At 42.3% G+C, this 26,589-nt stretch overlaps 1 protein-coding gene across 1 annotated transcript in view; it reads left to right on the top strand.

Annotated features, from left to right (window-relative positions):
- Positions 1 to 26,589, top strand: part of tenm1 (teneurin transmembrane protein 1) — a 171,899-nt gene that overhangs the window by 75,296 nt on the left and 70,014 nt on the right. The window contains exons 6-16 of the mRNA XM_078261227.1: positions 7,624 to 7,826; positions 9,672 to 9,879; positions 13,977 to 14,078; positions 15,414 to 15,608; positions 17,565 to 17,765; positions 20,023 to 20,208; positions 20,384 to 20,413; positions 20,525 to 20,671; positions 23,285 to 23,519; positions 24,787 to 24,906; positions 25,000 to 25,261. Coding sequence (XP_078117353.1) covers positions 7,624 to 7,826; positions 9,672 to 9,879; positions 13,977 to 14,078; positions 15,414 to 15,608; positions 17,565 to 17,765; positions 20,023 to 20,208; positions 20,384 to 20,413; positions 20,525 to 20,671; positions 23,285 to 23,519; positions 24,787 to 24,906; positions 25,000 to 25,261 — 1,889 coding nt within the window. The remainder of the gene's footprint in view (positions 1 to 7,623; positions 7,827 to 9,671; positions 9,880 to 13,976; positions 14,079 to 15,413; positions 15,609 to 17,564; positions 17,766 to 20,022; positions 20,209 to 20,383; positions 20,414 to 20,524; positions 20,672 to 23,284; positions 23,520 to 24,786; positions 24,907 to 24,999; positions 25,262 to 26,589) is intronic.

The raw sequence follows: 26,589 nt of genomic DNA, 5'->3' as shown, positions 1-26,589 counted from the left end.
AGGTGTACAGATCCAATTATTGGCAAATTATCAAATATGTTTGATCAATATTAATAAAGTTATGAATATGGTTATTAATAACTGTATCAAATCAACAAACGGGGGCACCACCCTGAAACTTCAGGGGCCAATATTGAACTGTGAAATAGTCTCATTAGTGGTGTTCCCTTTAAAATACAGATCTTAACTTGGTTAATCTAGCTGATTCTTTAAAGGAACAAAGGGAAGGGTGAGGTTCGAGCAACGACCTGTGTTCAACCAGCAATTATTACAATAAGTACACAAATAACCACAGACAACTGCTAATTAAAGTATAGTAGAATTGATTAACTTCAAAATTACCAATGGCCAATCAATAATCCTTTGGTCAATTAAAACCAATATACGTTTCTTTTAAGTACAACAAAACAAACAAAACCAGCATGTCTCTGAGAGACACTGTGTGAGTGAGTGAGTGAGTGAGTGAGTGAGTGAGTGAGTGAGTGAGAGAGTGAGTGAGTGAGTGAGAGAGTGAGTGAGTGAGAGAGTGAGTGAGTGAGTGAGAGAGTGAGAGAGAGAGTGAGAGAGTGAGTGAGTGAGTGAGTGAGTGAGTGAGAGAGAGAGTGAGTGAGAGAGAGAGAGAGTGAGTGAGTGAGTGAGTGAGTGAGTGAGTGAGTGAGTGAGTGAGTGAGTGAGTGAGAGAGTGAGAGAGAGAGTGAGAGAGTGAGTAAGTGAGTGAGAGAGTGAGAGAGAGAGTGAGTGAGTGAGAGAGAGAGTGAGTGAGTGAGTGAGTGATGAGTAGAGTGATGAGAGCGTGAGTGAGTGAGTGAGTGAGTGAGAGAGTGAGAGAGTGAGTGAGTGAGTGAGTGAGTGAGTGAGTGAGAGAGTGAGAGAGTGAGTGAGTGAGTGCGAGGAGGAGGGGTAACGAAACCCGGGGGTTGCTTGGTTACGCCCAGATTAGCTAGCCGTTAGCTCATTGAAGCTAGGCTATGTGTTAGCTGCACAAAAGCTATTGAGCCCCCAAGAGGGCGGCAGTGGGCTGCGTTACAGGCTCCACGTGGCTAAGCTAGCCAGTTAGCTCTCAAACTAACGTGTTGCAGACAAAGGACACCCTAAGGAGCGCGGTTGTTAAGCAGTGTGCGCTCTGTAGCTACGTGACTAGCTGTTGGCCAGCTGCTCACCTTAGCGCATGTGTGTAGCTAGCTATGTGTTCATATATATGTGTGTGTGAGAGAGAGAGAGGTTAGAGAAAAGAGGAAAGAAAGAGATATATACTTAGATCTTGGTTATCGATAATGACCAGCCCTCTCAGTCACTCATGCCTGGACTAACGTGAAATTAGGGCAGACTCTGAGAATTTCGTCTGACTGAGGGGGCGTTCATTATAACCACTCCGGTGTACAGTACCTAAACTCCGTGGAAGGAGCTAGCAATGTAGCATTTACAGTTTACCAAGCTACATTAATCAACACATCATTAACAAGTATCGTGATCAAATGATACATTCACAGCAAATAATGGGGCACAGCGGTCACCATCAGATTAATAGATCAAAACGTGCAGCAATAGCACTGTATTAGGGTTAGGGTTAGTCAGATCACATTAATGGCAACACAAAATAGCAGCAATAGCAAATTACTCATTAATAAAACACACCCTGTTCTAATCTGCCCAGAACACTATGAAGCCTCTTACTTTGGGTGTGCAGTTCGTTGTTTCTGTCCATAGATTTCCACAGAAAAACAGAACGAGTCCGTGCGCTCGTCAGCGGCACGGAGAAACTTTGCTGGTCCCTGGGACAGCGGGGAACCAGCCGGAGTCGACTTTGAAGATTTCCTTTTAGAGAACGTGTTGTTCTCTCTGCAACGTTGAAACACGACGTGTGTTTCCAGGATCCAGTTCACCTAGAAATAAATCCACTTTCTCCAGAAAGTAGAAGTTTTAGCACAAGCTCGTGTGCTTCCTGCAGCAGCGTGAGCCACAAGCGGAAGACGATAAAAAAAAGGTGTGTCCAAAGGTTTTAAGGCCCCATGCTGTGTTCAGGGGCCGTTAAGCGAATGGGGATTCAGAGATCTCCGAGGAGGTGTGAACTACAAGCTTGTAGTTTTTAGAGTTTTGACCACTTTGGCCACTTCTTCGTGGTCATTCGGCCATTTTGTGATCTTTTTCCTTGGGGTGACCTGTGGGAGTTTGGTGACAAGGCTGTGGTTTTCCCACCTAGGCCCGGCTTCTTTGTCTCGGAGCACATGTCGGCTGAAAACCCTTTGCTTGAAAGAGATAATGTTTAACCCACTACTGGATGGTTCCAACAAATGTGTAGGAATTTCTCCCATCTAGCGTTGAGATCATATATCGCAATCAACTCTCTCGCGCCACGTAGTTCAAAGTACGTATTACAGCTACGGTAGCCTTCACGCTTCAAAAAGCCGGTCTCTTGCTCTTTTCAATATCCTTTTTCTTTTTCTGGGTGAAGAAGAAGAATCCTTAAAAAAGTTTAAATAAAGGAATTCATGTTTAAGTATTATTATTATTTTCTTCCTTTTTTACACACACCGTGGTACCAACTTTAGTATCGAGTATTGTGTACTTTTGTTGGTATCGGTACCGAATACTAGATTTTTGGTAACGTAACATCCCTAAAAATGAGTAGCATGCATACACACACACACACACACACACACACACACACACACACACACACACATGGTTTGCTCCTTCAAGGCCTCTGCCCAGAGTAGATTATTACGAGCTTCGTAGAGGGCAATCAAAAACACACACACACACACACACACACACACAAGTGCTTTCTCCATGTGTCAATTTATGAATCACATATTACAGGTGTAACGATGTAAGTGCACTCAGAGTGTCATGGAGGGAATGAGTTTGTGAATAGGCAGACTTGCCTGTCACAGACATAGCCCGAGGCTTGATGGTAGAAGGTGAGGACGAGAGAGTAATGGAAGGCTCTAAGGCCAAGAGCATTATCTTCTCCTGACTCTGACTGACACTCATTAGGCTGCAGAGTGGAGAGAGGAGGCTGAAAGCTTATTAAACCAACTGCTGAAAAGGCCCTTAATTGAATCCAAGTAATTATAGAGACCTTGGCCATTGTGATATTTTTATTCATCCTGCGGCAAACTCAATCTCTCTTGCATTTGGAACACTATTAATGTTGTCCGCACCAATGTGCGTGAGATTCACACACAGGCCTACGCTTCAGTATCGACTTACACACGCACACAGTTCCGGTCCCCCCAGACATGTCCCGCCACCAAGACCTCAGCTGCACTTTTAGTCTGTTCTCGCTTCATTAGAATCTGAGGGATAATAACATTAATTGCAAAGACAGTTTAGTTCCTTTGAAAATAGATTACAGGTGTAATTGTTTTACCCGAATAACCCGTAGGCAAGAGAAATTAATTAGACCTTGTGTCCCAAGTCCTAATGTAGCTAATCTCTTTCGCTGGCCTGGTGCGCACACACACACACACACACACACACACACACACACACACTAGGCACAAAACACTTGGAGACAGACAACAGACCTACGAACAAACTCACACTGACTTTTAGATTCATACACTTTATAAGACGGATGACAATATACAGATGTCAGCTAGTCATTAGCAATGGGGTACGCCCAGATGTCCTGTGGCATAGGAACCTTTCAAGTGCCTATTTAGGAGAAAATATTGCATATATGTACAATATGTGTTTCATATTGTAGGTGTCAAATAGTGTCATTGAGTGCATTAGCTGTGTTTTGTGCACACCATGCCACACTGCCAGTATAATTGGCTGATGCAGCATCATTATTATATGAACAGTATGTTGGTTCTAAGCAGACCTGGCCACTAACCCTCAATCATTTCCATCAAGGGCACGTTGGGCTTGATGGCAGACACAAATAACACTTTCATCCCCCCTTTAAACAAGCTCAACACTTTTGAAATAAACCTTAATACATTTTTTTTGCTTACAGCTTGCTTCTGCCGCCAACTAATGATGAAAAGCACAAGAAGAGATTTATGCGATGCCATTTATTTTTATCGTAAGTAACCGATAGCAGGTCTGAATTTCAAGCTGCTTTTCGCTTATTAAAGCCACGAGATAGCAAGGTGTGAAGGAATTTTACCTCCCTGCTTGCATATTGGCTTGTTTAAGCTTGTATCTCTTTTGGCTGCCAATTAGGAATGAACGGAGATTTTCTGTTTTGAAAGATATTTTCAGAGAATGGTCTTTGTGCCGAGAGACATGGGGCTCCGGTGCTGGTGGAACACATTGATTGACAGCAGTAATCTGAGCAGCTGGGGAGGCCTGGAGGAGCCCTAGTCACCATGCGATCCGTCTGGTTTCTGCAGGATTCCCAAAATGCCTCGATCCTTCACTCCTTATTTTACTGGAGCTGCAGTATCATGCTCTGCTGTGGAGACACAGGGAGAAAGAGATGCAAGGAGGGTTTTTCTTCTTTCTTGCATCAGCAGCTGTAACACCTCCTCTTTGGACATGGTCCTCTCGTCTCTTCTCTTCCCCTCCTCTTCTCTTCTACATCTCCCTGGCCCCTGTCTCCCACATACTCCACCACCCATCCTCGCAGCTGACCTGAGCGCCGCTTTCTGTCCTGGTGTTGCGTCATATAGAGGGGCAATACAGTAATTAGCACCAGAAGGACGTGCCTGCTCATCTGGCTGCCAGTCAGCCTGCTCGCCTGTCTGCCTGCCAGTGTTCTGCCAACTGCCATGCCCTATTCATGTCCATTCATCTTTTTGTTGAATAAAAGGCTGCTTTCCTTTGGACATCCATCCCTCTGCTGGCCTTTATTTTCGTGCCAATGCACAGGAGTGAGGAAAAGCATTAAAAGGAATAGACTGCTGAGGTTGACTCGACAGAAATGCATGAATGCATACCCTACTTCTGCCAAGCTGCTTTTATTCGGTTTTCTAGCGATTTTAGTGGCAATTTATGCTTTACACAGGACACCTTTCATTTCAAACCTTTTTGAACTCTCTTTTTGTTCTCATGCCCCTCTCATGTTTCTCTCCCTTTGTCTCCCCCCCTCCTCCTCTATCCTGCTCTCTTGTCACAGCTCAGTCTAGTTCAATCAATTAACCAATTAATCAGTTTACTTTTTACTTTCTTTTTTTTCAATCCCATCATCCAAAGCAGAAGAAGCTAAAAGAGATGAAAGATAAAAAAGAAAAATCCAATGCTTTGGCATTTATTAGCATGATATTTAACAGTCATTGTAAGAGTAGGTCTTAAAGGTACGAATTCTGGTTGGAGAGAAATAAGACAAAGAGTCTACAGCCATGCTAGCAGCTCTGTGTTTTAAGCTAAATGGTAACATCAGTGTGCACAGGCGGATTATGAGTCATAGAAACACTCACTTAAAATGTATCATGGTTTCTGGTTTCATGGGTTTCTGGTTTCTTTCTTGTGACATCTTCAAAGTGAATATTTAGACTATTCCTTAAGTTTGTTTTTAGTAGGACTTTTGGGGCTCTGTTATTGACATGAATGACTAAGCCGTTTGACTGTGACACAAGAAAAGCAAAGTTAATAGTGACATCACACAGAGGCTCTAGCTTATAGGGGCCCTCTAAGGCCTTTGGCCCCTGTAGGCCCGTTTGGTTATCCACCCATGTCATGTGCTAATATGCTCACAGTGACAACATGCTGCTGTTTAGCAGGTGTAATGTTTACCATGTTTACTATCTTAGGTTATTGTGTTAGCATGTTAATATTTACTTATTAACAATAAATACAAAGTACAGTTGAGGCTGATGGGAATGTCATCATTAGTGCACGTATTTGGTCATTAACCAAAGTATTTAACAAATTAAAATTCTGACCTGATGGTTGCAGTAGATGAAAACTTTAATGATCCACAAAGTTATTACAATATGTCTTTAGAGGGAATTTAATGTCCGTACCAAATTTCATGACAATCCACCCGATTGTCGAGACAGTTCACTCACAACCACAAATGACATCCTCATGATTGTGCTAGATAAACAAAAGTCATGTTGATCCCCAAAGTAATTAGGATTCATTCTCTCGGCACCATGAATTTCCGTGTACGAAATTCCTTACAATCCATCAAATAGTTTCATGTCGTTATTGGATCATTAAAATTTCAGACTGTACAATGATCATACAGTATGTATGAGGTGTGAAATGGGGAACCCCAAATAAGGTACTAAAAGCTTTTCGGAAGGGGCTCAATATCAATAAACATACAACACAGACTATACAATAAAATGAACACTAAAAAACTAATTTCACAATAGACACAAGACAGTTCATATATAACACTTAATGAATAATCAATGTTATGTTATAAGCAGTTTTTCCTTCCTTTTTTTTTTTTTAAGATGGAGACAGAATGCGACATTTTCAAGCTTTCATCAAGCACATTCCAGATCTGCGGTCCTCTACACACTACACTCAGGCTCATGCACTTCAGCCTGCCAGTGATTAGATGTTATTCCCTTGTGTCATAAGTGTGCTGGAGACGACAGATTGGAACGAGCTCACACAATCTGTAATTTAACCCGTGAATGACCTGAAATATCATGCAGGCATTATGAAAGACATTATATTCAGTAAGCAAACCAAGGCCACAAAACAAGGGGCGAGTGGGAGAATTGGGCTCCTTTGTTGTTGTTGAGACATGTCAGTCTGAACCAAGGTGGTGGACTGACCGACAACAGCGTCAGTAGAAACAGGAGCTAGTCACAGGCCTGCACTCTCCACCTCCCTATCTGTGTGACAGTACATGTGATATATGCCGGCAAGCCTGTGGGTGGGCATGGTGTCGCCATAATGGAGTGGTAAAGCTGCAGGCATTATAGATTGAGAGTGAGCGGCCTCGTCCATGAATCTGCCCCTAACTGTTCATCTGCCTTTGTGGCCGTAACGATCGGCTGGCTCCCCTCTGTCACCATATTTTCTCCATCTTAGTTTAGAAGCAGAGATATATCTCTCCATAAAGGCCGACACAAAGAGGTCTGGAGAGCCTTGCCCGCTCCTCTACACAAAAGACTCAGGCCTGGTGGTTGATAAAAAAGCTTATGGAGAGGAGAGGAGCTGATGGCCAGGGGACTGTTGGAAAGACCTATTCTCTTCACAGACAAAGACAGGCTCTCACTCAAGACACTATCTGTGTGCTGTGGCGCTGTTTGTGAATTCGTGCTTGCCCCTGCCCTCCTTGCTTTCTCTCATCCACCTCTCTGTCTTTCTCCTTTTACACACATGCTAACACATACACACACACACACACACACACACACTCTTTCTTTCTTGTTAGACGATGCTAATGTAAGACATGACAAAGCCCCAGTAGACTGCTCTCAGACAAAACACTTCCTTTCTAAAGCAGTTCATCTTTATGCAGAGCCTATCCAAAGCATTGCCAAAGCAGGGTCCCTTGAAAAGCAGGATTTCACCAGCGCTCAGTCATTCCTGATGTGTATATACTCTCACTTCGTTAGAGGGCAGTTGATCACACTGATGTTTGAAGACATCAGGTTGGTTATTAAATGCTCCCTCTGATACTGAATAGAACTCCCTGTCTACCGTGACAAATCTGCAGTATGTGACTAAACAATATCTCCTGTCCGTGGTTTTTACCTGCAGAGAAATGGGTGCGAGGCCGGGCCATCGACCGTGGAGAGTTGGACATTGGAACCCAGCAAAGCCAGGCAATCCCACCGGGACTTTTTTGGAGGTTTCATTTGACTGTGCACCATCCGACCTACATCAAGTTCAACCTTTCTCTCTCCCACAACGCACTGCTAGGGGTCTACGGACGCAGGAACATACCGCCTACACACACTCAGGTAAAGGAGGCTCCTGTTGTAGCATGCTGTTCACCCAGATGGGCTTGTTTGCTGAAGTACCACATCCACACTAATGCGCCTTTTTCTCTCCGGCCTTTCATCCACACAAAGGCTGTTTTTTAGTGATAACTTTTGAAAATTCTGGCCTCACATCAAGTGCTTGATGATCAAAGAGAATTATGTACATGGCATTATATTTGCTATATAAATTGTATTTTGTAGAGAAAATATTTTCTCGCAAAGAATTATTTAATTTGAGCAAACAAAAATCTATTCTGTGCTCAATGTATTTGTCTGTTTGCCGTTTTTCCACACGCAATGTCTCTCTTGCTCTCTCAACATCCCTTCTCTGAGCGATCTCAACTTTGCCTGCATGCTCACTCAACCTGTGTTATCGTGTACCACAATTTCAGCCAATATTACGATTGAAGATTGATTAAGATTGCGAATCCCTTTGCTGATTCTAATCATTTTGTTCAGTTCGGTTCTAAGATTGACAGTGGGGATGAAAAAAAGATGGCAACAAGGGGGATGCATTTTGGTCATTTTGCTACTGCATATGCATGCTCAGACAGGTTAGGGGTTGTGTAGCAGTAAGAAGTCAAAAAAATGACTTCCTGTCACCTCTAACCTTGTCTGTGATCACTCATTTTAAATGCCAGTAAAGCCAATTACACAAGAAAAGTGTCAATAAACTGTATTTATGTTTTTGTCAGACAATTTTGCGAGCACAAAATAATGATTTGACGTCTGTGTGCAGCAGAGCAGGACTTGCTGTCTGCCTGTTTAACAGGTAGCTTTTATGAGCCATGAACAAATCACTATTTTGTTCTGACAACAAACGGAAAATATGTAAATGAGAACAATTCAATTGTGAGTTTGGCTGTATTAAAACTTAGAGATGATGGAAAACAAAGGTGCAGCAGAGTAATCAGGCTTTGTCTGCCATACCCGATTTAACATTTTTATGTTTGTCAACTAAAAGAAGAAGAAGAAATATTTTGCCATTTTTCCTTATGTGTACAGAGATGTTAACAAAAGCAACTCAAATTGTGGATGCTTGTCATTTTAACAAGGAAACTGTGATTTCTGATTTAGTCCGCTTAGTGTAAATAATGTCTCTCAGACACGTTACCAGAAAACAATACACACACACGTGCAATCGTTGTACACCATGTAGAACAGCATTATGCCATACGAGAAGCACTTACACAGACAAAAATTCAACACACAGTGAGTCATCTGCTTTTTAACATCAGTGCGCCCCTGCTCTCGCCTGCATGAAGAGGTCTAATTAGCTGTTTTTGACACCAGTGTGACACACAGTCCTCAGGGGGAATAAGACTCAGCGAGTGCTTGCTAGTTCAAGAAGGTTTTAGGATGGAGTGGAGGGGAGGGAGAGATGAGGGTGGTGGGGAAAGTTAAAGAGGGTGAGAAAGAAACAGAAAGGTTTAGACAAATGAAATAATAGTCGTTCCTTTTGAAAAACCTGGGTGGTTAAAGTCTACCTGTGCTATTAGCAGCACGTCAAGTTGTTGGACCAGCTGCTGTGGAACATGTCTGGTAGAGGACCGAGCTGCCACGGACGATTATTTCGCTTCCTATTTTTTGGATTCCTGTTTCGCAATTCAAATCTGATATCCACATCTAATGCTATTCCCCCAGCTTCTTGTATGCAGGCGGTTTTCCAAAAGCATTCAATTGGCAGATTCACAAAGCTCACCAAACAGCAGCCACACGCCACTGCACAATGACAATTTCCTTAGCTTTTATCCAGGTTTAGTACATTTCCAGTCGTGCCTATTCCAATTGGATGATATTGCTGTTGTCTGATTGTGTGTCCAGTTCGACTTTGTGAAACTGTTGGACGGGAAGGCGCTGCCCAGGTCCTTGACTGATCCCGTCTTGACTGCCAAAGCTCCCAAAGGCCTTCTGCTGAGCGGCCTCCAGGAAACTGGCTTCATAGAGTACATGGACCCCGGCACCTGGCACCTCGCTCTCTACAACGACGGACGGAACCTGGAGCAAGTGTTACTCCACAGCACTCCCATAGGTGAGGAGGATTATTACACCTCACTGAAACTGGTAGCCTTTGTTCCACATGTAGTGTAGTATTTTATCGTTATTGAATTGTATTGTGTGCATTTCACTGTTTTTATCTTAAGGTTGCCCTTGTTCCCTAACCCTCTTGTCCTTTACCCCCATAAAGGACTTCATCTGTTGATGTGCAAAAACATAAGGACATGGCCCCGAGTAGTAGTTTGAGACTCATTGACATTTGAAGGGAACTTTTCCCTTTCATAAGAGTGAGTTTGGCATACAAAAGACAGCCGTTAGAAAGGGGAGGACAGCTCCTGTAGTAATGACAGGGCTTGCTAACTGCAGCTCATTGCTATGACACACACGGATGGCAGTGTAAATTGAATGATGTGAATAATGCAAGAGTACATGGCTGAATATAGACAAGTGGATAATTACCAGGGCAGTTTCTTCACTCCCCTTTTGTCCATTAGCCCTTAAGAGAATACAGTTTTGAAATAACAAAAAAAAAGTGTTGGGGAAATGTAGTTGCACTGGAACACTGTGGGGGGACTTGGTAATTTTTATGTAGCAGACACGTGATATGGCAGTTACAAAGCATGCAATGTGTGACGATACTATGACGAACAGATATTATGAAAAGCACTCTGTGAAACTCACTCACAAATCTTTAACTGGCCATGTTTTATTTAGTTTTCATGTTTTTCAGTAAATGATCAAGAACACTGCACCGAGCTTTCTTAAAGCTTATAAGGTAAATATGTGTATCACCAACCTCTAACAGCCCAAGTTGTAAGCCAATCAGTAAACAGCTCCGTAGTGCCAAAACATTGTGCTGTAGACATCTTTCAATGCATATTGACAGAGTCTTTTATATAATGACTGACAGAATGCGACAGCTAAAAACAGATTTTATTTCAGAGCTGTCAAACATTTGTTGACACGTGCTGTCTATAAAGTATGGAATATACCGGCCCTATTTTGAGTCCCATATTTTGAGCTAAACAGAAAACGGCAGCGTCTAAAAAGAGTTAACTTCCCTTTTCCTCTTCAATAATCAAAACAAATATAGACACAACAGATGGGCTCAGAATAGCAGCCTTTAGTCCACTTAGGTTTTCCAAATAATTAATCAAGTGATTCGGCTTGAAAGGGGAAAATAATATTAATGGATTGATGTCAAAGTTCATTTCACTGGCCATTTACATCCCTAACTAGGGTTACAAAATCTAAATCAAAACCATTGCGTTACAGTACAATACATTCTAATAAGAGACACGGTATGCTTTAGCCCAGAGCGGAGGTTTATGGGGAGACGAGGGAGAAATGAGATGATCTCTTTCGGGAAATTCAGCTTTTCCGAAGCAAAGAGTAACTGGATACAACAAAGAAAAGCTAATAAATAAAACAAAATATAATCAATAGAGCATATCAGTATGACAAGATAGAAAATATGAGAACATAAAGAATATAAAAACAATACATTAATGATGCTAAAGTGCAAAACAACAGGGACGTATTGTATGTAAAACATGTGAGCTGAAGTTTAAACATGCCTGCAAGAGTAATGAGGTATGTGATTACATGAGTCAGAAAACGCTCACTATAATCTTCTTGATAAAGGTAAAAAAAGAAGAAAGAAGTAAGTTGTGGTAGAACGATCAAAGCCGCATGTGCTGGTCAGTTGATCTGTATCGGTCAGAAAACATTATGTTCTGTCATCTGTTCACAGACCATTACACACACACAGACACACACACACACACACACACACACACACACACACACACACACACACACACACACACAGAGTATCCCATTACAACTTAACTTGGTGCTGCTGCTGAGTAGGACGGAAGATTGTCGGCACAAATGCTGATATATGTACCGTAATATATGCTGATATGTCTATACACTATACTCTACAGTCACTTCTCAGTGATTCCGACTATAATGTATAAATGTGTCACATTAATGTTGGAAAAGAGGAATGAAAAGGTGAGAAGAACATCTGCTTATTTGAAAATAGACATCGTTATGTGATTTCCATTTTGTACAGAAAAACAGCAGCAGGTGCAGAAAAAGAGTTTTATTGGCACTTACATGTGAGCCAAAAAAGCTCCGGCTTAATGATATCGGCGATTCACCACCTCCACTTCAGCCCCATCTTCTTTAATTCTACTCAGCCTGTACCCAGGCATAGAGTGGTGCTTCCTGCAGGCCTATTAATTATGAATAATTGCTACACTTCAGCTGTCATCACACATCCTCTTGCATATTATATGTTTTACACAATGGCCAACACAAATGTAAGAAAAAGTTTCATGTATATACCTGGAAGTTTTAACAAAATAGATGATAAACAAAAAAAAGAGGTTAGCTTACGACTGGATGCTTCTAGTTAGCTGAGCAGCCATTTAATTTTTTCATAAAATTATAAAGCCCAAGGGTCGTAAAGCATGGCTGAAACTTTACAGGCTCATAAAGTACAATTGCAATGCTTATTTGACCAATCAGATCACTTGGCTGGAAGCACCCATTTTATAATAGCATTTAACTGCAATAACTTATGGCATGAGTGATTTCTAACTGGAAAGGGTTGAGTCAGTGGAAAGAACCGAATGGGTGTCTCACGGATGCTCACACACGCTCACACATGCTCACACACACACACACACACACACCTGCCTGGAGATTTTTTATTGTTGACCTGAAAGATACTGAGCTTATTTCACTACTCTGCACCTTACAGCCTGGCGCTCTCTGACTGATCGATCATCTCCTCTGGATTAAAAAGAACTCTGTGACCTTGCAGATGAGTTTTTGTTCACTGCATGTGTCAGGTGCTGGCATGAAATATTGGAAGTTGTGTATGCAAAGCCTTTTTTTTCCAGAGAGAAAGAGACACTTACAGAGAAAGGTTCTGAGTCCTCCTGACTGTGTGGGAGAAAAGATGATTGCCACTCCTTTCCATCAGAGTGACGCTGACGGGTGATGGAGGTGAAAATGACTTTGGTTTCTGTAGTGATGCGCTGCTGTGGAGGATAACGCTGTGCTGCCGGCCACTGGCAGGGCCTGTCTCATTAGCATGTGTCACACGCGCCTCAAGGCAGGGGTGTCACATAATAACTTTGTGTGCATGTGTTTGTAAATGTGTGTGAGCGCGTGTGGGCGAGCCATGCCACAGGAGGATTTGTCATCCATGCTCCCTGAACAGTGCGAGCCAGGGGACTGCAGAGGTTTGACTTTGGAGTCAATCCCTGTTCAGAGGAGCAGAGCAGGATGGCACAGGGTCAAACAAAGGATGACATCCTTGACACCCATTTTAATTACTCTATCTAGCTTGGATAGAGTCTGCCAGCCTCTTTTCCACCTGAATCTTCCATCTTATGTAATGCTCTAAAAGCATAAAAGTGCTCTCCCTCTTTATCTATCTTTTCTCTGTACACGGGGAATGAGATCTGACATGATGGACATATCAATGGGAGGAAAGGAGGGAGGTAAAAGGAAGGCAGCTAATTGAAGTCCGATGGCGGAATATGATGAAAAGCATATAGCCTACAGAGAGATATGATGAAACGCGCGTATCCAGATGAGACAACGCACTAGTAGGAACAAGCATTGCATTGATATTGGCAATGTCAAGAGTTTAGCGACTGTAGCGACACAGTATTAGCCATTCTCCAATATCTCATGCACTCACAATGTCAGGTTTTATGTTGTTCAGTCTCGTTCCACACTGCGCCCTTGTAAACAGTTTGTTGATTAAGCCTTGATGTTTGTAAATTTGCGTGCAGTGTGTTTTCCAACCTGTAATACAGTATAATGTGCTTAGTGCTACTGAGTGTAAGTGAGTGCTTGGCCATTCCCCAGAGAGTGATAGCAGCTGGATCAGACTAATCTAATATAGCCCCTGAGTCTGGGGAGCCATCCATTGCTTATCAGATCTCTTATTCAATAACAGAGAGCTATGCCAGCTTATGGAGTTACATGTAGAATATTTTCAAGTTTCTTTTTTTTTTTTCTCTCTCTGCCTTTTATGTCTGATTTGTGAATGTGTGTGTGTGTGTGTGTGTGTGTGTGTGTGTGTGTGTGTGTTTGGTTGTGCAGACTCAATGGATGGCTGCTCTACAGACTGTAATGGAAACGGAGAGTGTGTGGCTGGACACTGCCACTGCTTCGCTGGCTTCTTGGGTCCTGACTGTGCCAAAGGTAAAGAGATACCAGATATAGGATGAAAACACCAATGTCTCTCAATGCTTTCTGACCTCTGTACCCTGTCTCTGACACTCAGCCTCAAGCCCAATCACTTCTACTGTCACTTTTTATAAACCTGTCACAAATGTATAGTTTCACTATTATAAATAAGGTTATTCAAACTGGTGTAAATAGTGCAGGGGACTATTTTCATCCGTTAATACGCATTTGGTAAGCTGTGGTTTGGCTAAATGAAAATAAACAAAATAGAACATCATCCTTCAGCCTTCAGCTGCAACCTTTCCATATCATCGTCACAGCTCTACCTGTCTCTTTAACTTTTCTACCTCTGCTCCTGTTTCTTCTCTCTCCAACTTGCTTTCTCTCTGCCACTGTTTCTCATTCTCTCTCTCCCTCTGTCCTTCTTTGTAAAATGATTGTAGTTGTATCTGTCTCATTGTGTAGACACAGCTGATATAATATCACATTCTATGATTTATTTACGCTAATCATTTATTAATTTGTTCCTCTTATCCTTGCTCATTTGCTCGCGTTATAATATTCAGCGTTTGAAAAGTTATAGAGCAAGTTTTGGCAAGAGTTGTAAAAAGTGAAGTGTGAATTTATTACTGTGGGGTACAGAGTGTTAGATTTAACAAAGGATCAAACAAACTCATGAAACATGCCAGCTCGCATGAACGCATGGGCCTTCACTGCAAATTATCGCAGAAAAAAAGGCATTGGTTCTGGATCCTCTTTCTAATCCATTTGACGTCTGGAGCTGCCATACCTCCTCCAAAGAGGGTGGAGGGGCGGTTGGGAGTGTAACTGTCAGTGCGTCATCCGACACTCACTGACTTTATTCTACCTGGCTGTCATTACATTAGCTACACAGCTCTCCATCTCTGCATGGAGATAGCTCTGCTTTCCACCCTCATTCTATAAACCCCTAATGCTCTCTTTCCTAATCTTCCGTTTTCACGATTGTTTTCACGGCCTGTTCAGAGCGAGTGAGGTGACGTTGGGGGGATTTTCTACTATTCCTGGGTTGCCGTGGTAGCCAGGCTCAGGTGGTGCTTGAGTAAATTGAAACAGCGTGAGGGATAAGCTGGAGTGTGTGTCTACGCACGTATGAGCGTGTATGTGTGTGTGTTTGAGAGAGAAAGAGAGTGAGACAGAGGCTGCTTGAGGATTTTCTGAATCCGCACACCAGCTGAGATAAGAGAGCGTAGCCCCACTCACAGTAGGTTACTGCGGTCTCCCAGCTAATATACTGCAGCACTCTGTGTGTGTGTTTGCATGTGTGTACTACTGAGTATGTGGGTGTAATCTGTGTTTGTCCTGTTGCAGATTCATGCCCCGTGTTGTGCAGCGGTAACGGCGTGTATGAGAAAGGAAGGTGTGTGTGCCTGGCAGGGTGGAAGGGGGCAGAGTGTAACGTGGAGGAAGGTCAGTGCATCGACCCAACCTGCTCCAACCATGGCTCCTGCATCCAGGGAATCTGCATATGTAGCCCAGCCTACAAGGGGGTTAACTGTGAACAAGGTAAGATGTTTTATTCTCTCGAAAGTCGAGAAACACGTATGACTCGTAATATGACTTCTGCACAACAGTGATGGCTCCTATTGACAGTGGATCAAATGACTATGTGTAATTTGACAGGGGTCCCTCGTAGTTTCAAACCCACAAAGAATTATCGCCCGGCTCTGCAGACCCCGTCAGCTCCATGGAGTGTTTGAATCAGTCAAGTCCATTTTTATTTATATGGCCCAAAATCACAAATTTGTTAGTGTCATAATTTGACAGTATCAAAAGCAATGTGGGTGATTGTTATCTCTAGGGTTTGACCGATACTGTTTTTCAGGGCGATACCGATCATTAGTAGTTAATGAAACCGATAAGCGATATTTGGAACCGATATGCATTTACAATGAAAATGAAAATCTTTAAGTCAAAATTAAGATCTTGCAATGTTACAAACTCTAACACAACACTTTGTTTTAATGCTTTAAGCAATTATTTAGTACATTTGAAATTTTCAACGTAATCCACAGTAAAAGATAGTCCGATAGTGTTGTGGGCGGGACATTAAGTCAGACTCAGTGGTGAGTGAAACCGAAGCAGAGGGACAGACTCAGAGCTTTTGCGAAGCCAAAGTAGCGCACGTTTTAATTAATTAACTTTATCGGTTATCAGGCAAATAAACGCAGATACAGAAAATCTGCAAACTGCCAAAAAACAGCCCGTTAATCGTCCAGGGTTGATAATCTGATCTATCCCTAGATGTCTCTACATCCATGGAACTGCTGGTAGCTAATTCAGCATGACCTTTCATGGAGCAGATTGAGCAAAATGTTAACAAATAGGCTGATAAAACAGAGTTCAGGTAGTGCAGAGATATGTATGTATATATACTCTATATTATACTTTATCTTTACACCACTCAAAGAATGCTGAGAATCCTGGTGGCAAGAACTGGAAACCAGAAAAAAAGAAAATAATAATGATCAATACACTATTTTCTGACAGTGCTAAAGCAAAGAATGTCCTATTACATGGTTCTTATAGGCTTATCACTATAACTCTACTCCATCCATTCATATACACATTGTTTGTGTTGAAAAGCTTAGGACATATAGGCAATACAATCTATAAATAAACTTTTTTTTTTTCTCCATAAAAGCTGTACTAGCCAAACTAACTATACTATTATTATATTATTATTACTGCCATTTCTATTACTACCACTCACATGCCACATGATAGCATTTCTAAGCAACTGAAAATAGCAAATCATTGTATGTCTATGCTGTATATTTGTTATATACTGTTATATTATTGTAGACAAGGCATCGACCTATAAGTAGTATAAATGATTCAGGTAGCTGAGGCCCCTCAGTTACAGTTGTAGAGGGAACCAGCCGCAGGCCGTTGTCATATCCTCCCCCTTTGCATCTGTCCATTGTAAAACCACCCAATAAATTAGCAAAAACAAACAAAGCCATGATATCTAAAACAATTATGATGTTACACTTGACGATAACCTGATGGCACATCTGTCCCAAAGTCCGCCCTGCTGTTGCCTCCAGGATCGTGGCCTGCAGAGACTACATCAGGTGTTTGACCTTGAGCGGCGGAGCCGAGCTGAGCCGAGCTGAACTGTGCTGAGCTTTGGCTCGGCGCTTAGGGCTGTAATTACACACACTAACACACACATGCACACGCACGCGCACACACACACACACACACACACACACACAAAGCAACCCATTTCACCCCTTATCAAAGCCTCAGTTCTAAGTGTCCTATGAAGTTTAATGTTGTGGAACAGATACAGGGATTTTAGCTAGGGTGGTTAACTCCTGGATGGGATGCAAAGAACACTGCTTTCATACTCGGTGAACTGATGATTATAATGAGGCTGGCCCCCCACCCTTACATTTCCTCCTTCACCCTCTGAGTCATTCTTGCTTTTCCTTTTGTCCCTTCCTCTCTCTGCAGTAGACTGCATAGACCCTCAGTGTGGCGGGCATGGCGTGTGCGTGCGAGGGGAGTGCGTGTGCTCGGCAGGCTGGGCAGGAGTGAGCTGTGATGACCCGCTGCCAGCCTGTCAGGAGCAGTGTTCAGGACATGGCACCTATCTCCCTGAGTCAGACACCTGCGCATGCCAGCCCAACTGGACGGGACCAGACTGCTACACTGGTAAAACCTGAGGATTATTGTTCACCCACTGAAAAAACACAGACAATTGCAACTGCACATCTATAGTTTGCCAGTGTTCTTGTAGCACACATGGTTTGCCAGATTCTATTTTCTGGGGATTTGATAGACATGAGAAAGAAATATGGATTGGAGCCACTCTGTGAAATGGGTCTGTGTGTGTGTGCGTGTGTGTGTGTGTGTGTGTGTGTGTGTGTGTGTGTGTGTGTGTGTGTGTGTGTGTGTGTGTGTATGTGTGCCTGTGCATGCATATATGTGTGTGTGTTTGCATGTGTCTTTTTGCACTCTCTTCATGCTGGTCGTAAATGAGATTTCCCCTCATGACTCTCTGACGGCAGCACTTTGGAGCACCCCCCCTTCTTGCAATAGCACTCACTATAGTGCACATTTATGGTGTTACACACATATACTCTGCACAGATGCTCATGCACACCCAGACACATACACACACATATTTCCCTGAGCTAAATGAGGAAAAAAAGGCAAGCGAGGAAAAAAATGAAAGTGTTCCGTATTCTCACTCTGCTGCGAGGACTTTAAGCGACTGCTACACTGAGGAACATTCAGCTTGGCATTTAAAAGCTTGCTGATGTTTACTGCAAACCCTTTACCTGTATGCTACATAGTTGTCATATGGTTGTGAAAGATTTCTTACATCTACACCTACCTGAACTTCTGTTCTTTTGTAGTCAGTAACCTCTGCCTGTTTAAATAGACAGCAATTGTGCAGTCATAGTAGGCAGCGAGGTAGCTATTGTAAAGAGAAGTAAAGCTTGTGTATAAAATTGTCTATTATATAGAACTCTGTGGTACACAGTGAGGAAAAGTGTCCTTGTCCTTGAAGTGTACTGTAAACTGACAGAGAGGAAAATAGCCATTATAGCACTGACTTACCCCTGTTTCCACCACACTAAGTTAATGCTGGTGTTGGGAAGGATCCACTTTACCATGCATGACCACCAGTGATTTGCAGGTAATTGGCATTAGCTGCTGCTCTAAGGTGTATGCATGCCTTATTATAGTGATATAGCCCATGATAATGATAGACCGTGGCTGAATATCTGAGATATGAGCGGCCTCTCTCTATACCTGCCGGGCTTTTAATCAACAGGACCCAACATTCTACATCCTGGTCTTGGTGAGGCATAGCTAAGTTAATGTAATTCTAATAGAGAGCTGAAAAACTCTCCAACTTTAATCCACTTTTATCTCCCTCTCCATGCTATGTATATTTAAATTGAAATAACTTTTTACTGCAGCTGGATAAGTAGTCTTTGTGTGCCTCTAGCACTTTGCTCTCTTTACTGATGGATGAGACTTTGCTTCTGCAGAGAGAGGGAGAGAGAGAGAGAGAGAGAGAGAGAGAGAGAGAGAGAGAGAGAGAGAGAGAGAGAGAGAGAGAGAGAGAGAGAGAGAGAGAGAGAGAGAGAGAGACAGAGAGAGAGAGACAGAGAGAGAGAGAGAGACAGAGAGAGCGAGAGAGAGAGAGAGAGAGAGAGAGAGAGAGAGAGAGAGAGAGAGAGAGAGAGAGAGAGAGAGAGAGAGAGAGAGAGAGAGAGAGAGAGAGAGAGAGAGAGAGAGAGAGAGAGAGAGAGAGAGAGAGAGAGAGAGAGAGAGAGAGAGAGAGAGAGAGAGAGAGAGAGAGAGAGAGAGAGAGAGAGAGAGAGAGAGATGGTGACAAGCGCAGAGAAAAGGAAACAGACAAAAGGAGGAGGGAAGACTTTTAAAAGGGATGTTACAAGCTAGAGGGAGGGAAAGGGATACTGAAGGTAGAAAGCTAACAGAGACAAAGATGGAGAGATGGAGAAAAACAGGGTATTAACATACCCACCAAATCTGATAAAATGTCAGACAAAAATAATAGAGCTGAATTGGAGTCCCTGTAGTTGAAATATGCGGTGCAAATAAGAATCATTTGGCTGTTATTATCAGTCTATTCACTCTTCCTCTCCTTCAGGGAGCTCAGCTATTAGAGGTGGGAAGATTATGTATTGTCAGAAAGAAGACTTTTTAGTCCTCTTCTATCGCTAGTTTTTTCTCTCACCTATATCCAGTGGCTCACCCCCAATTCAGATTTTTTTACTTTTTTTTTTCGCTCTCCATGTCCCCTGTGCTTCTTTTACCTTTTCTTTTCTTCCAACACTCAATTACTCCATCTGCTCCCCTCCCTCTCCTTCTCTCTTCCTCTCACACTTACACGCTTTTTTCACACGCATATCCCCACCCACCTGTTCGGCAGAGCTGTGCCCGGTGCCATGTGGCAGCCATGGTGTTTGCTCAGAGGGCCGGTGCCAGTGCGGGGAGGGTTGGATTGGCGCTGCGTGCGACCAGAGAGCGTGCCATCCTCGCTGCGAAGAACACGGCCAGTGCCACGACGGGACCTGCATCTGCCAGCCTGGCTGGGAAGGAGAGCACTGTAACATTGGTGAGCTGTGTGTGTGTGTGTGTGTGTGTGTGTGTGTGTGTGTGTGTGTTTAATTATTCCTTGTGATATTTTGATCAGTATGATTAAAAGGATAAAAAATGTACACTTTTGTTGGAATAATTTCCATTTATAATTGCTTTCTCTTACTCAATTCTCGCCCTTTACCCCCTAACAGTTACTCATGATTTGGACGTCGTTGTGAAAGGTAATTTATCTTTATTTAAGATTAACATTTCATATTGTGCTCCTCCAAAACGCTGACAAATGCCAAAAATGTGTGTGTGTGTGTGTGTGTGTGTTTGACACACCTTTTCAGACGGTTGCCCAGGGCTGTGCAGCGGGCATGGGCGCTGTACCCTAGAGCAGAGCGGCTGGCGCTGCGTCTGCCAGGCCGGATGGAGTGGGCCTGGATGCAGCGTTGTCATGGAAACTGACTGCAGTGATGGAACAGACAACGATGGAGGTGACATTCTAACATCTATCATTTTCCATCTCTTTTTCTCTTTCTTACCTCTTTAATTTCTGTCTTTGTGGCAGATTGTCCATTCCATTACTTTCTATGTATCTGCTCTCATTGTTCCTTCCCTGCATCCCTCTGTGCTGTCCCAATCCTGTGAAGACTCCTGTAGAGTCCCGCTGGTCATTATTATATTAAATACGTTTTTGTGTGTGTATGTGCACATTTGTGCGCAGTGTGTATGTCTGTTTTTCCTCTTATCACAGCTAAATGTCTAATAAGTATACCACCTGCTTGGATAAAAGGCACTCCCAAGAAGTTTTCTCAAGTCTAAAACCATGCAGAATAGATTTCTGCTTCTTTGGTTATGAGATGTTTGGTGACAGATGAGAGGTGTGTGTTGCTCACCCTTGTTGCTGTGTTGTTCTATCCTCAGGTGAAGAGACAAGAAAAGAATATTTCAGCAGAAGCGAGAGCTCTGCTCATTGCAATAATTTTCCCACCATTTCATTCCTGTTCCTGTTCCAATTCATAATAACAGGTTTTGAAAATATAGTGCAATATAACCTTGCATCAAATGTGCCCATTCATTTTAAAACAATAAATATCTGTTATGGACAGCTGGTGTTGTAATATATCATTGCAAACAAGGAGGTGTTTCATTTGTTTGGAGAAAAAGCTTCCTGTTTTTTTTTTGCATGGTTCTGCCTTTTGTGATGAGTCTCGTTTGAATCAGTGCACACAGCAGTGGGAAACCTCAAACACTTACATACTTTTTTATAGTCCTTTTTTTCGGCTGGTGCGGAGTGCTGATGTAACCTTTTTTTCCTGCACATTGTTTACCAAAGCTGCATGACTGACTGAGCCAACACTTCAGAAAGTCAGTCAGATGGCTGCTTAAAACATGAATTACAGGTCCTTACCCTGGATTATAACCTAACAGAGCTATAAAATAACACAATGTCCTGTGGACTATAAAATAGGGTCTGTATAAAGGAAACAAGTCATAGCTGAACCGTGGCCTGCCAACAGTGTAGGCACTGATGGTTTTTGTATCGTATTAATGGATTATGTCATTGTTCTAATTATCTTTTGTTATTAATGGATGTTTTCATCTGTGGTGTTAAAGACATAAAGGACTGTCACACTGTGCACGTAATACATTTACGCATGAGCGTTTTAACCCCTAATTTAGTCACAGCTGGAACAAACTGAACCTTTTCTTATTTTGCCTCTTTTCAAATGGTCAGTTCACCAACTTGTGGGTGGGTGGAGGAAGGGACAGGTTTCTCTGCACTAAAGTAAATTGCACCATATGCAAAAAGCAATATACATACTGTATGGCATTATATGGTATTATAATGCCATATGATGAAGTTTCTGTATTGTAGGTATCAAACCATTGTGAAGAAAGGCTCACTAACGAAGCCTATGGTGACCACTTACACTTACACTTATCTTTCTATCCTCACACCTCTCTGCACAGCTTTTGAGATACAATGATTTTCTACCATACAATTCAACCATCTCCTTTAATTGGCACATATACCGTAGGCTCTCATAGCCTTCTCTCGCGGCAATCTTTTTGTCTCTGAAGATAGACAGAGATGGAAAGATGTTATCACAAGTAATCAGAGAATAAAGAGGAACTCTGAAGAGAAAGAGTTTCAATTATTCTGCCTGGATGGGAGAGAGGAGCACATGTATTGTTCTTCCTTTGCATTTTTTTCACACACTAGGCTGTGAAATCATACATATTTATATGTATTACATGTTCCAAATCTACATTTTTACTGTGCTTCTTCTTTGTGTGTAATGGTAAACAGCCATGCCTGCACAGTAAGCTACAAATATGTGTCCTTTTTAATGACAGTGATACTAGATTTTCAATTAATAGTGTGCTTCCAAGTTGAAGTATTGAATCTTATGGAAATCAACCATTGTACTATGCTACCTTTGTAGGAGGAGGTTATAATAGAATATCGTTGGCCTTTCGCTCTCTGCTCTGTGGTCAGATGCATTTAAATGTCAGCACTGCTTCCTGCCTTTTCAGGAACAGGCTTGAAATAGGAAACACAAATGCCAGCCTGGCTCCTATTACCTGCCGCCTTGGTTTGTATCTGTGGCTCATTGTTTACGCCAGACTTTTATGGATCGCATTCAAATAATACTGGTGATTCAGGTCTAATTTATAACAATAGATTGTACAGTGATGGCCCCAAATGAATCTCATTTGATTGAAACTCGTGATAATGATGATACATGTGCAGTTCATTGTTGTAGATTGGATTACTCCTGTAGAGTTTCTGAGTGAAAATGATTTCTTGGCAGGTCTTAGGTTTTATGGTGTGTGCTTCATGTCTTTCCACTGCGGATATATACAGTACCTTGGCCTTTAAGAATAGAAATGTGTGCTCAGCACCTTCGTCACTTAAATCTCTTGAAGCCTTTATTGACTATGCACAATAAAGATGTTAATGTCTCGCTTACTGTATATTAACTGTGTAAATTCAAGTACCACCTAAACAACCAACTGCTCACATACTGTAAGGCTGTTTGTGTGTGCATTTTATTTAAAGTGTTTTATTTTATACATTTTAAACTTCCTGTCCATTACAGATGGCCTCATGGACTGCGTGGACCCCGACTGTTGCGAGCAGCTGAGCTGCAGCTCTGACCCTCTGTGTCACGGCTCGGCCGACCCCTTGGCCCTGTTGCAGCAGAGCCCGCTGCCCCCAACCGCACCCCCCTCGCCCACCAACACACACACTCACAGCTTCTACCGCCGCATACGCTTCCTCCTTGGCAAGGCGGCCACACACACTCTCCCAGGAGACGTGCCCTTTGATACCAGGTATGTGCTTGTATACTCTCTGTTTGCCTGGATCTGTGTGTGCATGCCAATACCTTTCATGTGTTTGTTTTGTGTGTCTGTGTCCTTGAGTTGCCTTCCCATATAGTATACAGAAAGACATGAGTAGTAGATAATGAAGTAATATACATCTGAATTAATGCATTGAATCGTCCATTGGCCATTATTTGTTTAATTGGTGTTGTGCGTTTGCATGTAAATGAGGCTTTTCATGTGTTCACGTGCCTGTGTGCACACGCACATCTCCTAGTGATCTGTTTTCCCCTGGAGCAGGCACACGGCAGTGCATCGTCCTTGTGTATCAGTGTCAGGCTACAACTACAGAGAGTATTTGTTTGTTACATATTAATGTCATTCAGTTACACTAGTCATAAAGGTGTCCCCATTAATTTTTCAGTGACCTCTCAGTGCCATCTAAGAGAGGAAATAAATCTATCTGCAAAGATGATGACCTAGAAAGTTCAGTTTGGAAAACAAAAAGTGATGCCTCTCTAAAAAATGCCCTACCCCGGTTCACTTGTGGAATAAACAAATAAATTAATTATGTGGCAGTTTTTTCAGAAGGGAAATCGATGGCAGCTTTCAGAACAGGAGTAACAAACTGGGCAATGCAGCCACCCGGAGACACCTCACCATCCTTCATTTATCCCTCTTCTGGAGTAACAGATAGGCTCCATCAGTGAATGTGTGTATGTGTGTGTGTGTGTGTGTGTGTGTGTGTGTGTGTGTGTGTGTGTGTGTGTGTGTGTGTGTGTGTGTAGAACACATGTGTCTGTCCTAATCTGTCTTCATTAGACCAGTTCAACGATTATTCCTGATTTAGGCAGTGTATTTCACACTTTACCTGCAAAAGAAGATGCATATTTCAAAATAGTCTGGATGTGACAAATAGTTTAAGGTCTATTTAAAGAATACCACCCTTTCTGCTCCAGGTACCACTGTCACTGTAATATAAACATGATGTTGAAGTTTTGTTTTTTTATATGACAGTGTGGAAAGGTTTAACTGTGGTTGAAGCTATATTTATGGTCTTTGTATCCTGGCAATCTCTGGCAAATCTCTCCGCGCTAAAGAAAGGAATTGCACTGAGCAGACTAAATGTGGTTGCTTTTTCTACGAGCACAAGGTCGTTTGGCCAAATATATGCCTCTCTCTTCAAACAATCACTATGTTCTCAATCTTTGTAAACCTGCCATATCTCCCTTTCATTGTGTATCTCTCTCTCTCTGCTTTCCTTTTGCTCTTCCAGTCGGGTAGCTGTGATTCGAGGTAGCGTCGTGTTGCAGGACGGCTCTCCTCTGGTTGGAGTCAACATCACCTTCCCGCAGCATCCGGAGTATGGTTACACTATCAGTAGGCAGGATGGAAGGTAGAGACATCCACACACACAATACGCAATGCTTTTTAATTTTTTATTTCCCTTGCTCCAATCTTATTCTGTCTTAATGTCGTTTAACTCTAGTTTTGACCTGGTGACGTTGGGCGCGATGTCTATGACCCTAATGTTCCAGCGCCCACCCTTCCTGCCACAGACGCGTACCATCTGGACGCCAAACAACAACTTCCTGGTTCTGGATCAGGTGACCATGTCCAGGGAGGAAACTCAACCTCCTAAATGTGACATCAGGAGTGTTTTGAGTCCCTACCCGCTGGTCCTGCCCTACCCTCTTCCCAGATACACAGGAGCATGTGCAGAGAAGGGGCCAGCAGTACCTGAGCTACAGGTACCAAACTAGTTACTGTGACTACAACCAGAACATCTATATAATATGTAACAATGCACTGCTTCAGGTCTTCAGATGACAGGCAGTAAGAACTCAATTTGTTACAGCTCAGCAACAAACCGGCCTGGCCTCACAGGATTTTGCAAATTTAGCTTGAGTCGTATTTGCATCATGCAAATAAGGAATGAGCAAAATGGAAATTTGTACTCCATCCTTATACTTCCCCACCGCAAAAGCAAATTAGGTGGCTGAAAGTCAGATGTGGAGGTCAGACTGGTGATTATATATTTACCCTCCGACGTGACTCCCAAGAAGGTTTTTTTTTTTTTTTACAGTGACCAAAACCTCACCGTGACCTCATTTCAGTTCCAACTCAACTCGCGGTACCCAGAAAGTTGTTTTCTTGTTATCTGGACACGTGATAGAAAATGCAGAAAAAGTCATATCCGATATGTGCCATGGTCACGCGGTCCTTTTGTATCATTCATATCCTCAACACATCGCCTGCACAAGTTCAAGCTCATGTAAGAAAATTCGATGAGACTGGAAAGGAACAGATCATTTTATCCTCATGATGAATAACACCTCAGGACAAACAGGCAGCAAGCAAGTCATTGAAAAGAACAGTAGTTAGTGGCGCAGTGAGCTTAGTAACACCCACTGTGTTCACCTTTGTTAAGAAATGGAATCAAAGCCTTTAGAGTTTTGATGAATGTGTGTCAGAGATAATAGTGTTGGAGATAATTTGATTTGTACCTTTTATGTATTTCTTTTATATGTATTTATTCCCAAATTATTACTTGTACATAAGGCCACTACAACTCAGCAAATGTGCAATATCTCAGCTATTTTACTGTTTTATAGGTCACAACTTATACATATCTTTTATTTATAGTATATATTTTAGTTTTTCTCTGTTTTAAATTTGATATGTGCGAATGCACCGTCAGGTTTGCTTCTTAATTTCATTGTACAATGTTGTGCAATGATAATAAAGGTATTCTATTTCAGGTAATCACTGACTCAATATTTGAGTTTAGCCAAGAGAAATATTATAATTTTTGTATAAATGTCTGCTGCAGCAGCTAGTTCACTGTTCATCAGAGAGATGAGCTTGGTTTTTTATTTGCTAGTCTGAAAGGTATATACAAGCATTTTTTCTACATTGTCTTTCAAAGAAAACCCTCATGGTATAGACAGATATCTTGTCATTCTTCGATAAAAATGTTCTTCTTGAAAATGTTATCATTTTAACACAGCTTTTAACACATATTTGGTGGACTCACTGCATCTTACTTTGTAAGCCATTTCTTCCTGTACCTGCCAAT

This window comes from Sander vitreus, chromosome 10 (genome assembly GCF_031162955.1).
Source record: "Sander vitreus isolate 19-12246 chromosome 10, sanVit1, whole genome shotgun sequence".
NCBI lineage: Eukaryota > Metazoa > Chordata > Actinopteri > Perciformes > Percidae > Sander > Sander vitreus.
Note: the sequence above shows the minus strand (reverse complement) of the source record. Positions and strands in the feature narration are given on the sequence as shown.